This window comes from Plecotus auritus, assembly GCF_963455305.1.
Source record: "Plecotus auritus genome assembly, chromosome: 6".
Taxonomy (NCBI): domain Eukaryota; kingdom Metazoa; phylum Chordata; class Mammalia; order Chiroptera; family Vespertilionidae; genus Plecotus; species Plecotus auritus.
The window spans coordinates 13,552,682-13,567,500 of NC_137773.1; the positions used below are offsets into that span (position 1 = coordinate 13,552,682).

At 36.8% G+C, this 14,819-nt stretch overlaps 1 protein-coding gene across 2 annotated transcripts in view; it reads right to left on the reverse strand.

The window, feature by feature from the left end:
* Positions 1–14,282, reverse strand: part of GABRA1 (gamma-aminobutyric acid type A receptor subunit alpha1) — a 55,830-nt gene extending 41,548 nt beyond the window's left edge. Inside the window, exons 1-3 of one of the 2 annotated variants that reach the window (XM_080675012.1) lie at positions 13,574–14,282; positions 11,128–11,219; positions 7,409–7,521 (exon numbers count right to left, since the gene is read on the reverse strand). In XM_080675012.1, coding sequence (XP_080531138.1) covers positions 7,409–7,521; positions 11,128–11,204 — 190 coding nt within the window. In that variant the 5' untranslated portion in view covers positions 11,205–11,219; positions 13,574–14,282. Of the gene's footprint in view, positions 1–7,408; positions 7,522–11,127; positions 11,220–13,442 lie in introns of both variants that reach the window. The other variant, XM_080675013.1, reaches the window with a different exon arrangement.
* Between the last annotated feature and the right edge of the window lie 537 nt (positions 14,283–14,819).

Here is a 14,819-nt window from a genome sequence, read left to right on the forward strand (position 1 = left end):
GGCAAGTAGGCCCACACCTAAAGATCTCTGTGCATTTCACTAAGCAGTTGACCTTTATTCTAATGCAAAAAGAAACCTTTGGGTAATGAAGTGAAATTATGTCAGTTGCAGTTTAAGAAGATGGCTTAATACTGTGTGAATAATGCATTGCAAGAGTGTTCAAAAGGGGGTTGGGGAGGCAATCAACACTGAAAAATTATAGGTGGTGTTTTATTAGTAATGCCTATCACAACAACTTATTTACTAAGGCATTGGCCATAGTGTCACTGGAAATGCTGTCTACTGCGGCAGAGTATTCACGACGCCGTGTGCCAAGGACTTGTACCTTACGAAGGAGGTCTACTGCCTTCTCTAAGCTTCTTTGTGGTCTGTCAGTCCACGGAGGCAGTCACTATGTGGAGACTAACTGGACTCACATTAGTCATCAGAATAAAGTGTATCTTTTAAGTTTTACTTTGAAATGGTCCTGTTTGGACATTGAAAATATCCTGGACTCCCTACATCAGTATCAATGTATGCTCCTGGATTGGGCAATGTTTCTGCTCCCTGCCAATCTTTCTGGAACATCCTTCATTTTCATCCCTTAATGTGTTAGACTAGTTGGCAGCTTTCCCTAGTTGGTATGTAGTGCTACTTAATTTTGTATGTGTTTAGCTGCTAAAGATGCAGAGAGGGTGGGACTCCCACTTCAAGGTCTCTAAATAGTTCCTCATCTTTTGTTGCCTTTGCATTTCACGAACTCAGGTGATACAAGCAACTCCCAGGGTGGGGGAGGACAAAAGTAAATTTTACTGTGGCAGACATTTATCTCAATTCCACTGGGAAATTTCCTTCTTTGCTCCTTACATTATGGGCAGTTTCTCTAGAGAGAGGGCTAACAGTTAGGAAAAAATATGGTTGCTGTATTGGAGGAATGGGTTTCTTTTCCTCTATGTTAGGTCTTGATTGTGTAACCTGCAGTCACTTTGAGGTAAGATACTTCTTTTTTTCCCATTTTAGTTATATGAGAATAATAACACAACAATCTTGGAGGGAGGCGGCATCCACTTAGGACTCTGTCCTCTGATGTTTTCTGAAGTGGCAGCATTCCTGATGATTAATAATGAGATTGTCATCTCAAAAGGACTCCTACATTATTTTTCAAATAATTCAGATTTTACCTGAAAAAATATAGCATCTATAGAAAAGATTTATTTTAAAAAATCAACATTGTTTCTAGAAAGAAGATGGGAAATGGTAACTAAATGAAAGGTCAAAATAACTGCACAAAAAATCACGTGCATCCTGTACTAGTCATCTGGCCTTTACAAGGAGAGCATAGCCTCGGTGGCTACATTTTATCTTAGGAAATTCTTGGCTCTGCGCTGGTAGACAGTTTCTACACACCAGGAAAAGATGAGAGTAGAAAGTTCCGAATCGTGCTGGTACATCCCTTTGGGTATTTGGTTGGATTCATTAGACGGGCTGGCTTCACGAGCTGACGGGCGATGTCAGCCAGCAAAGGCTAAGAGGTGCTCTCTGTTCATTTTAACAGTTCCTCTTGGGTTTTGGTAACTGCCTTTTCACTGAAATTCAACTGAATTATGGGATGTCTGGATATACAATTTCTGTGAAAATAGATTGCATTATGCCTAAGTCTGAGCATCTGCTACACACCTTGCATTGAAAGCACCAGATAAAACTACAGCAAATTCAAAACGAAGAATTCAAGAATAGAATTTCAACAGATTACACTCAAAGCCATTATCTGGGACAGTAAATATAATAACAATAACAAATATTGGATAAAGCTAAGTTTTTAAAATTTGTTTTTGGTATTGTATTTCAGAATCTTTTTTATTTTATCAAAAACTATTCCATTGTGACAGAAATATATTTTGTCTTCTAACCTTTTGGAATTCTAGCTTTTTCACATAAATATAAAACATGTGTTTTAACTTTAGTTAAACATGAATTAAAATGATTGCCTATAATCTCAACATCACACAGGGTGCGAAAAATAACAAAAGATCACATGGATATCAGATATCTTATAATCTTGAGCTAGAACAAGACTGAAATTTTTTATAATGTATTAAACTGTACTGCTTTCTATATCCCTTAGTAATCTAAACTTCACAAAGTCACATACAATTTCAAATTGAAGTTAATCCAATTTTTCCCCAGAGCATTTAATTTTGCAACTTCACATATTTTGACATAAAGACACATATGTAAGCCAAGATCCCAACCTAATTCCCCAAGGATCCAATGCCACCTGGCCAGCTGCACGCATATCCAGCCCAGTCAACTTACGTAGTTGGAGATGTTTAAATCTCAAAGCAGAAGTCTCTTATAATAATTGGGCTAAAAGAAGTCTGAAAGGTCTTATACAGACATAAATAAATCCAAAATTAGTGAAATTATATAAGTAAGGAGAAAGTCTGCTTTGAGGCAAAGAGTGTTTGTTAAATAACGTGTTAGTGCTAAAATACCTTAAGAGAAAACTCTAGTTATACTGTTTGCCAATATTTAACTAACTGATACCTCCAATTAAGTAAAATATAAAACAAAACGAAACCTAAAATCTATAACACAGAAAAAAGAAGAAAATATTAACTGAATATCTGTTAAGTAGGGAGAAATAAAGCCCATTCTTCTACCTATATTCCTGCCCACCAGTTCACTTCTATCTACTCCCATCCACCTGGGTTTGTCACCTGATGGTGCATCTCTTTTCTTTGCCTTCTTTCTCTGTATGGTTTGATGATGAAATCTTGGAGAGGTATCCATCATCCTATACATTATTTATTGAGATTAAACTTAAGGCAGTATTTAGAAATTATAACACTATTTTTAGGAAATACCATTAGTAGGGAGGGGGGTGAAAAGTTCTGCAATTCCTTTAACATGTGACTCAACCAAGATCTCACTACTTTGGCTCTATCCTGGTTGAGTTCCATTTAAAAAATGGCTTTTGCCCTAATCTGTTTTCTAAGGAGTGAAATAAAATTGTGTATCGAAGCCAAGGTCTTTTGTGTGAGAATGAACCGGTGAACAGGAGGAAGGTGAGCCCTCACCCTGGTGGCAAGCCCCAGACACTAAACTGGATGTCATTAACCTGGCTCACCCTGGGATTTTGTCATATCATCAGTAAAGTGTCACCTGTATATATGGTGGGGCAAACGGGAAGGTAAAGGTGTCACTGGAAGGGCATTGCTTGTCATTAAAAACCCAAACATCTTTTCTTCTGAATTAAACGTTAGATCTATGTTATGGGTTCTATCTGCAACCCCCTTACCAGAGTGCAGGAGGCCACTCTGATGGTGCCTGAACTGCAACCAGATGGGTACGATTCAAAGGGAGCATTATGTAATTTTTTTAGAAAGTTGGAGAGAATTCAGGTTTCTTTAGTTTATTATAATCACAGTCAATAAGGAGGAACTTGGGAAAATGAATATCAGAAAAGTGTGTAGTTTGGTCCTGATTTGAAATGAACAGAGGAATCCTGACTCATCCAGGAACTCCTCATAATGCTGATCCTTCTCCTTTAACGTGTCTTCATGTTGCTCTCCTTCCCCTTCACTACCCCCTCACTTCTCTCTCTACTCTCTCCTTATTTTTAATATCCTTTTTTGCTCTCCTTTCTTCTCTAACCTGTACTTCCCTGTCTCACCATTCTTTCTGGCTTTTGCCTTCACCCTTTTCCCAACCATTGTATTCTTCTATACTGTCCATGCTTTAGGTCAGTACAGAAGGTCAAGAGCCTTTCAAAAACATTCTTCAGGCCCTGGTTGCAAGAGGGAAGCAGAGCTCCACACCCTCCCCTCAAAGACAGGGATTTTAAATGAGAACAAATTCCACAATTACTGACAATTTTGATTTGTATTTTTCTGGCTACTGATTGTATTTCAATTCAGGTTCACTTAAAGGTTTCTTCATTTACTTTGTACTTAAAATATGAACAAAAGTCAACTTATGTTTCTCTTTGTGTTCCTAAATAGAGTATATGAAATCATTAGAATTCCACACATTTTATTCTTTTTTTATCTCTTTTATCTCAAACACAAAGCCCCTTCCAGTATATCTTGTTTATATATTATCCTTTTATTTTCATTTTCTCAGTATTGCTCTTGGTCTTGAAAAGGTAACCTTGTTAAATAGTGTTATAATATCTGCAGATTGATTTCTGTCATCTGGATGCACCAAGTTAACTATTTTGTTTCTTAGTTATTGGACCCTGGGTATATCTCCACAGAGTAATGCTAAACCTTCTGATGCAGTGTGTGTTTTTTTTGGGGGGGGGAAAAACAGGTCATAATGAATTTGCACACACAGAGTTTCTTACATTAGTCTCAAGTCTCAGCTTGTCACATTTTCATATTTTCTGAGGGCATTCGGAACAAAATATCCCTGCCTTCTGCACAATGTGTTGTTATTTTTATAAAACCAGACTTTTGACATAATAATGAAGAGAGGGAGCCCCTTTTTCTTGCAAGAGTAGATTATCCCAGCTGTGATAATAAACCTGCTAAGAGGAATCTTTTACTCCCTTATAAGTCATTGACAGTCTCAAATATTTCCTCTACATATTTTCATCTGAAAGCAAATGGATTTTTTAAAATAATTCTTTATTGTTGAAAGTATTACATATGTAATACTTTTTCCCCACATGGATAATATTTTTAAATGGTCCATTTTTATAATGGAAATCTACTGGAATACATAACCTACCAGAAATCAATAGTAAAGAAATGAAATTAAGTAATTTTACAGAGAAATATATTTTAGATCATTTCAGTTTATGGCATCCAGACATAATGGTGTTAACATTTTTCTCTAATTCTGTAGCTGATTATGGTTTTTTTTTATCTAAAGTCTGCATTTAATACTATGAAGAGTAGTTTTCAAAAGACAGACCTTCTCAAAATGTACTTAAAATTTTTAATGACTCAACTCTGAAGATTTTTGTAATAAACATATACCATTATATCCTTTAAGGCTAAAAAAATGCACTCCAAAAAATTATAAAAATTAAGTTAGTCATTATTATTGAAGTTTTTTCCAAAGTCTCATATCCATTAGATTGAATTTCAATACCTTACAGAATGATACATAAAATAGAAATGAAGGGAAACATTTGAGCTACTTTTTAATATTTTAATGTTTATTATATCCTCAAAATCACTTTTAAGGAATCATAAATATCAGAAAAATTATCTTTAACAAAGATTAAAGGACATTATTCTTTTCAATTTTCCTGAGTCCTTGAATTTGCTATTATAACAGCAAATTTTATCCATTTCAATTAAGTAGAATATACATTGTCTATAGTCAACTACCTATTTCTCTTCTTTATTTTTTTTCTTTATTGATTAAGGTATTACATATGTATTCTTATCCCCACAATGACCCCACACCCCACTCCCATTCATGCCCTCACCACGCTGGTTTCTGTGTCCACTGGTTAGGCTTATATGCATTCATACAAGTCATTTGGTTGATCTTTCCCTCTTACCCCCACCTTACCCTACTTTCCCTCTGAGGTTTGACGGTCTGATCAATGCTTCTCTGTCTCTGGATCTGCTTTTGTTTTATTTGAGGGGACTAATAGACAATAAAAGTAAATTCTATCAAAATAGTATTGTTGCTTTATGAATTAATATTGTTGTTTTTGCTAACAGAAAGGGTGTGTGAATATGTGTGTGTGTGTGTGTGTGTGTGTGTGTGTAAAATTCTTTAACAAACTTAATACTTTGCACAGAGCTTAGAAAGAATACTCATTCACGTGTAAAATTATTAAATGGGATTTCTTAAACTGGAATAAAGACCTGGTTTTCTAGATGTCTTTTAAAAATTCTGCTGGTTTTATAAGGATTGAAATCATAGAACTGGAAAGAGAATCAGTAAAGAAATTAGATGCATGCCCATCAGCACGTTAAAAAGTCTTGCTTTTCAAAAGTTATGTTACTATCCTGAGTGTTTCTGCTTTTCATACTTTCCTTCCCTACCTGCAGTCTTTCTAATTTATTTCAAATGTTCTGAATCAGGAAATAGTTTTCCTAAAACCAATTCAGATGCTTAGATACACACAGACGTTACATTAATACATCGCACACACCATTATACGCTCCATTTTGTGACCCACACATTTTGTTCCATAAGATTTTTTTCTAAGGACATAGTAAAGGAAAACTCGGTGGGATACAAACCCCAAGGAATTTGAACAGCAAGTTCTAGAATGAATGTTTGGAATTGGTAAGAAAGGATCCCTGGTAAAATCTGTGATATATTTGACTTGTGTCTTTGACAAAGCAGTTTCCCTCCCACCCCCGAGAATTTAATGGCATTTGGCAGCGTCAAAATAGACCCATGATCCACATTCAGGTGAAGACATTAACCAAAGTATTTTAAAAATTAAGTCTAAATCCATGCTGCCATTCAGTTTTGAATTCTTAAGCTTCTTATTGTTTACATATCTTCACTGTCTAAATGAAGAAGAGATGACTTTCTTAATATTTCTATTTAATTTTAATATTGTTATTAAATAGTTTCTATAAATTCTTCGGAAAAGGTACAGCATCAGTAATAGTTGGGAATCCTAGATTCTAACCTTGGTTTCTTGTGCGACTTGGGATGTTAATTTATTTCTTTGCTTCACTTGTTTTACTCTGAGATCAATATTTTGTTTTGGCTTCATTAGTCTTTGTTTAACTACAAAAGATAGGTGATTATCTTATTCAAGGGTTAGTCAAGTAAGTGTGTAATGTCTAATGCTATTTACTTTTATTGTTATAAATATTGTGTTATTAAGTCTATCTTCTTCCTAAGCAAAATTTTATTTGTATAAGCAATTAAATTCAATTGGTTATAATAAAAAGTTACTAATATAACCAACTAGCAATATCAATACAAAGAAAAACACACTTTTACTTCAGAAAATAAGGGTTTAAGTTTTGAATGCATGGTTTATAAAAATCGCTACCATCTATCTTATTCACCTTTTATCTCAGAGGTGGTGTTAATCTAATGCAAAATAGTGGATCAATGAGTAATATTCCAAAAGTAATGTTTAGAGCAATAGATTTAGAGATATTCTACTTGAATTCAGTGCAGGCACAGCAATGCCGAATGAAATAGCTGTATTCTTCAGGCTGGAAGGAAGAATATTAACCCCCATTTTTCCCTTGTCTAGTAAAAGTAACATATCTTTAATGTTATTATAAGTTTGTATCTGCCTTTTACTACATATGCATATGTACATGGAACTTCCCTAGTAAATTCAATATTGAGCAATCTATTAAAAATAGAGTTAGTTATTTAACTACATGCTGCCATTTTTATTACGTTACCATTTAGAGGGAAAGCCAGGCTTTAAAAGTAAGGGTTTAATGTTGTTCTCTAAAATGAAAACAATAATGTGACCCACCTCCCAATCCTGGTCTTAGGCGATTGTCATAACCATCTAGGAGTCGGTCCAAAATCCTGGTAAAGACTGTGGTATTGTCTTTAAGTTCATCTTGTATTGAGGGTTGTCCATAGCTGAAAAAAAGCATAATAGGAGGTGATAACTAAATGATAACATTTCTACTAAAACGTTTTCCCCAGATTTTCCTACTTTCCTTCCATTGAATCTTAATTTGAAAATTCCTTCTGGTGTAGTGAAAAAAACAAGTCTTATTTTAATTCCTACCATTTTCTCACAGTCGTTCTCATGGGTGATAAGCTCTTTATTCTAATATTTCTAACCATGGAAGGAAAATTATCAGGAAATGAGTTTCTTCTCTTTACATTCATAGTTCTCAGCACATAAACGCAATGCTGTAATGTGTGTTTTTCTGGGCAAACAAGAAGGTTAATGCATATTGGGGGAGAAATTTTGGGAGGCTTCTTCCCAAATAAAAAAAATATATATTTATGAGCTACCAAGATAATTAATAGTTTTATTTTCATTTCTTTAACATGGAACATAAGCTAAAATTTCACCTCCTAACATCCCTTTCTTTATCTACTTCATGTACATACATGTGTGTTTTGCTTTTTTTTCTTTTTCTTTTTTATCCTCACCTGAGGATATTTTTCCATTGATTTTCAGAGTGAGTGGGAGAGAGAGGGAAAGACACATCAATTGGTTGCCTCTTGCACTCACCCCAGCCAGGGCCTGGGCCCGGGAGGGGCCTGCAACTGAGGTATGTGTCCTTGACCTGAATCAAACCCGAATCAAACCTGGGACCCTTTAGTCTGCAGGCAGATCCTCCATCCACTGAGCCAAACCAGCTGGGGCTGTGCTGTTTTTTTGATGTTCTTTCAAGATAATACAGATGAGATAAATAGATAAAACGTGTTTCTAAGTATAATTATATTTTTACATCATTGAGTAGTTTCCATTCATCTGAAGGTTTATGAACCTATTTAGGTAGTTTTATAATTTGTTTATTCAAGCCTCTAATTAATTGACTCTTTGTCATTTCTGGTCATATAAATAAAAAAAATACCTTGAAAAAGATATGGTCCAATATTCTTAATTTATGGTTTACTAAACTGTAGTGTAGGATTGGTGTTTTGTTTAAGAAAAGACAGCTACTTGTGAGCAGAGCTTAAAATAGGACCCAATTTTCTTCACATTTTAGTCTAAAACTTTATTTCTATTCTTCTATAGTGAAGTACTTGTTTATACTTAAATCTTTATAGTTGAAGGTGTAATTATTCTTTACCATTGCTAGTCTTTGAGTTTCAACCACATGGTGACTGCAATTCAAATATTGTGTATTTCTTACATCAATCACATTATTATATTATCTGTGCTCCTTGAATCATATTTTATGTAATGATTAGGATGACACCTCCAAAATCCTGTGAGAGGGAAGTCTTCTAATTTAGGATGGATCACAGTCACTGCTATGTTTCAATGATAACTCTGACCTTGAGTAAAAACAATGTGAATTAGAGTATAAAGGAGGAAACTTCCACAAAATAACACTTTCATATTTTCTGTTTAACATGCTTTGGCTTGAATCTTGTGTGTTTATATTACTGATCAATCTAAAAAACAAGTAGTAACGTATGAAACTAGGAACCACTTATTTTACAGGAGCAAGATATATAACCAAAATATCATTTAAAAAACAAACATGATTGTTTAATTAAATTTATATCAGCAAAATGTAATGGCTATTTTTTCTGATAAGTTTTAATTTGATAACGTTATAATAACTAAATGCAATTCACAATAATCAATGCATAGAATATACCTCTATTAAATGATCTTTGGTTCTCCTAAATTCAACATTAATATCATGCAGATTAAGGGTTTACTCTCCTTTGGTAAAATTAAACATCTTAGTAGTTTTTTAAATCAAATTTTTAATGAGCTCTGTGTCTTCCAGCATGTCTCATTAGTCGATGATAGCAGTAAAGCAAAAATAGTTTTCTGACTGCAATTATTTACAAAAACTCTGTCACAATACCAAATGTCAAATGTATCTTTCAAGGATATTAGAAGGTCATCCTGATAAAAATGGGAAAGAAATGTTAGCACACCTTATGTTGTGAGAGGGCCAGATCAAGTAATTAAAGGAAGAAAGCAATAAAATGAGAAGGGGGAAAGATGAGACGGGTGACATGACAGGGCACAATTAGATTGTTACCATGATTCTTAGAATATGGAGTTAGTTATCTATTACTTTTACCTGTATTCCTTTTTTTTTTTTACAGCTTATATCACATTCAGGAAATGTTTTTCCCCCTGTTTTAACCTATAAATGTTGTATTCACCAATTTTTTTTGCATTGGAATACAAATGCCAATAGATATGTATCCCCACACTCCCAGAAAACCAGTTCTGTTATTGCAATTGGAATGGTAACCTGATTTTTAAATGTGATTTTATAAACAGGTATTCTTTCTTTATTTCTAATTCACTATGCCCCATTGTAATTGTCAGAGAATAGCCCTAGGATAAATATAATTGATTTGCTATTAAACACTCATGCCGATGTAGTTTCCTAAACTAAATATATAATTTGGTGAGAAATGTCAGTTACAGTACCTGATTTTGATTGCATATGAGCCACTAGATAATAAAACACTGTGCACTACCTCCATCTACAGGTCATTACAATAGTAACACTTCATGTAATTTTTCAAAAGCAGTGAAGAACATTTAACTCCTCAGATTAAGAGTATCTGGCAATAAAGCATTTCCTGTTCATCTGGTAGTCATTATTTACCACACAAAATAGCAAAAATAAAAGCAACTTCTCAATTTTAAAAATCCTCCTAAATTTATATCTTCCCAGGCTATTCTCTCCCTCTGCCTTACGCATAAGGGCTCACTTTCCATTACATTTTGAAGAATCTTAGATTTTTATAATACGTCTAAGACTTTCTCATGGGCCACAGGAATAGACTACATAAGAAATATAAAAGTAGATAAAGAATCATCTGAAATATTTGGTTATTTATGTCATTGCTACTATAATATCTTTATATGCTCGGTTGGGTCATTAGCAAACATTTTGAATATGGTTAAGCATATTATTAAATTTGTCTTATAACTTGTCTCCATAGTAGTTATGCTTAAATGAAGAATTTCAATTTTATCTGATATTCTCAAATATTTCTCTGGCATATTTTACCTCTACTGGTTATATAAGTAATGTTTTCAAAACATATGTATATGCTTTTATAGAGACTTATGACTTTCAAATTACAAATATTATTTTGAACTTTTCACTACCATATAGTCATAAGTTTATCTATGATTTTATAACTGGTTAAAGATTTTCTTGTTAAAAAATCAACTCACATAGTATGCAGACATTAACTGAGGTAGCTTTTCTATGAATAAGAAACCGCTGGTTTTGTTCAGTTACAGATGAACTGTGAAAAAAAGTTCAACTTAAGACTTAAATGTTGAATTAAGACATTCGTAATAAAAACATAATAAGTGTATTCTAACTAACATACAAATAAGATGATTATTTTTTCATACTGCTCTTCTTTATGCTTAACTGGAATTTTATTGCAGTTAAGTTTTTTGAATTCCCTTAGTCATGAATTCATCCAAGGGCAATTCTCTTCCCACTGAAAGAATAAAATGAAAAGTTACAGAAATTCTCATGCAGAAGTAAAATAAAGCGTCCCCACCTTCTTCCAGTCAGTGTGCCCAGAAGGAGGGTCCAGGCCCAAAGAGAGTCAGGGAGACGCAGGCTTTTCTTCTTCATCGCGGGCTTGTGCAGCTGAAAAGTAGAACAAGTAGAGATCAATGTCTCTTGTAAGAAACATCAGGTTATAACCACTAGGGCTGACTGAGGCAGTTCAGATGAATGCTTTGAAGTCAGGAAATGACCTCACTGGGCTATGACACCTCATTGGAAGCAATGGAAACCTGGACCTTCCATTCTCCACTGTCCCTTCCATTTCTCCATTCAGAACTATATCAGTATCTTAATTTCTCCTGTAAAAGAATACAAGTTGAAATGCTTTCAGGTTACAATATTGCTTAACATAAAAACTGTGAGTTGTTTTTTCTCTCTAGGTTTGATACTTCCTATATAGTTTGCATTACTCTCTTCTTGGGTTTTTTTGTTGTTTTTTGTTTTTTGTTTTTTTTAATCATCTGAGAAATCTGACCTTTCTGATTCGCGTTCCCGCAACTGAACTATGCATTGAAATGTTTAAGCTGGTGTCTGTCACAGAGAGAGAATATTTGGGGACCGGAATGGGGAAGATTACAATGCTTTCATGACTGAATTCATCTTTGCATTCTGGATGTGCCTTGATTTCAGAAGCAACTGTACTTATATTTTTCAAAAACAAAAAACAAAAAACCCAGCAACATACGAAACACACTGTTGAATGTCAAAGTCGTGCTTGTATTTTCTGCCTGTGATTGCCTTGTTAAATATGCTCACTAGTGCTTCGGCGAGGCTAAAGGACACACTTCACCGTCAAGCCATGTGCTGATCTCCCTCGCACACGCATACCACACTCGCATCAGTGCACGCAAACATGCCCACACATATCTTTCAAGCCCTCTCGTATTCTGCCAGGTTGCTGTTAGAAAATGTTTCATCTCCAACAGATGGAAGCTGAGTGCTTTGCTTTGCATAAATAAGGAACTCTTTTTTCTCTCGTAGGTAAAGTGTAATCAATCACCATCTGATTGTTGAATTTAGACTTCGTAGTGGGATGCTGGGGAAATGGAGTACGGAAGGCTTAGATAATTTTTTGAAAGTATAGTCTATTTGTGGAGTCATTTTTTAAAAAGCACTGCACTACCTAGTTAAGGAGCAGATATGGCAACACTTGATTTAATGTGCTATAATTCATCCCAGTCATAATATGAGAAATGTTCAAGGTATTTGTTAGCACTTTCCTAAATGTATAACAAATCTTTGGAAACCTATTTTTCACTAAGCACTCTATAATTTAATGCAGTATGCCTTTAAATACAGCTACCAAATGCTTTCCACACTCTCTGGGATCATTTATATCAGCAAAAACCATTACAAACAGGCATGTAAGCAATACAACATAATGTGTTTAGAGTGAAATGGTCTAGAGATAAGAACTGTGAGCTTCATAGTTTTTTACTTAATTTACTGTCTGGCTCTGACACAGATGATTGTATATGACAGGAAATATTAGATAAATTATATTATGTTAAAATATTGCATCTAAATTACATGACTATAATTCATCCTTTTATTAATCTTTGACAGCTGTTCTGAAGGAAAAACAGTTTCTCTTACCCTATCAATACTTGTCGGTTTTTCTTTTTTAAAAATTCCTGAAAGGGTAAATGAAACGAAACAAAACCCCAAGGCAAGGTCCCACAGCTTCTTGTGCTCGAACATTTTGGAAAGAGGAAAACAAGCCTGCCATGGCCCTGGAGTTGCTCAGTGAGAAAGTTTCTTGCAAATACAAGCATAATAGTTTAAAAGAAACGTTAAGCTGCCTCCTTCCCCCTGTTCCACCTGCCACCTCCCCCCACCAAACACACACTCCAAACACCCATATGCCATGTCACCCATGTCCGTCCAACGACAAGTTGAGTTGTCTGTGTGAGGAATCAGAGCCCCCCTACACCAGAGGGCATTTCAGCAGCGTGTCCACTGGAAAGGGGAGAAGAGGCATTTTGCAGCTGGAAGGAGAGGATGGCTTCCCTGGCCAGGATGGAGCACTGAGACAGGTTTTGTGTCCCAGCCTTCTTAACTTTAGGCTGTGCCCACCCACCGAAGCCCCTCCCCACCTCATCCCAGCTCCCTCCTGGGGAGGCGGGGGGGTGGGATGGAAAACAACAACAACCACAACGCGACCAAAACAACAGGTCACCACCCACCCTGTGGGATACAGTCAAACCTGCTTAAGAAAGGCGGAAAGAGAAACGGAGTGAAAAAGAACATGCCCCTGGACCGCTGCGGTTTTCCGCTTGAAAGAAAAACATGCCTTTATTCTACCTGCGGTGGGAGCGGGCTCGGTCCGGGTCCCCCTGGCTCCCGCGTCTGGTCTGCCTGGAGCAGTCCGGTCTCTCCCGCTAGGCAAAGCCGCGGAGCGAGCTCTGCGTGCTGTGGTCGGAAGCAGCACCTACCTCAGGCCCCCCGTGGGCACCGATCGATTGCTCCAGACCCGGGCAAAGTGTGTGCGAGAGGAAACCGTGGGGAGCCCGGAGCAGCCGGAGTCCGTGGCGAGTCCGGCGGCGGCGAGCGGAGGGGCGTCTGCGCCCAGCCTCTCACTCACTCGGTCTGAGCCATCATGGACTCTGCGTGCTCCTCTGCCGAGGATTTCACACCCAGATTGGCTCCCCCAAATCCAATCCGCGGCTCTACAACAAAAGATTTCTCTTTACCGAGACAGTAGTAATACGTCCCAGGGCAAACCGGATGTGAAATAGGCGGTGACTTCATGCCAGAGAGATTTTATTTTAGAAAGGAAGGTGGTACCAGTCTCTGGATCTGGAGACCAATCCGCCCATTTTTTTTTTTTTTTTTTTATATGCAGCACAATTTAACTTGCACCGCTTTGGCCCTAATCTCCTTCCTGAGCTACAGACTCAGATCCTTCCACCATCAGATTGCTGCGAGCTTTCCCTGTTTGTGGGGAGTCCAGATGGGGGAGGGAAGGGTAGACAGGGGGAGAGACCTAGGACCCACATTCAGATTTTTTTTTTCCACTTTCAATTTAGGAGCACGCTATGTTAACGTGTGCCCGTTAAAAACAAAGCTGATCAGGGTAACTGTTCCGCCTTTGATCAAAATTGTAATCAGTGCATGCAGATGAATGAATGCAAGCCGAGGAACAGGGAGATGCAGGGCTGCACATGTGGCGCACGCTCCCCTCTCCTCCATCTCCCGCACACGCACTCCCACACACATGTCTGAGTGCCCGTCTTGCAGAGTCACGGATGGTGAGGAATGGCCGGAAGAGAGTTGTGGACAGTAGGGGACCGGCTACAGGGTTTAGAGAATCTTTCGCACTTTCCCCGGTTGTGAGCGCTTTCCAACCCACCTGAATCTGTAGCTTAGATAGAGGACAGCAAGGGTACGCTCGGAACAGGGTTTTAACCTTTGGATGCAATTGTTTGTTTACTTGGTGATGGAGAAAACACAGGCTCCTTAAATGTGGACTGTGCTGGGTCCCTAAGACAAGGAGTATTTAACTTTAAATACATCGCCCAGATCATTTCTAGGTTTGAGATTCACATCTCCATTCCCAGAATCTTCCCTTTGCCTCCAATTCCATCATTCTAGGGATTAGGAAAACGGGAGAGGGGGAGGAGAGATGAACAAAAAGATGTTTAGAAGTCAGGACCAAACCCCCTTCTGCTTGTTTACCTC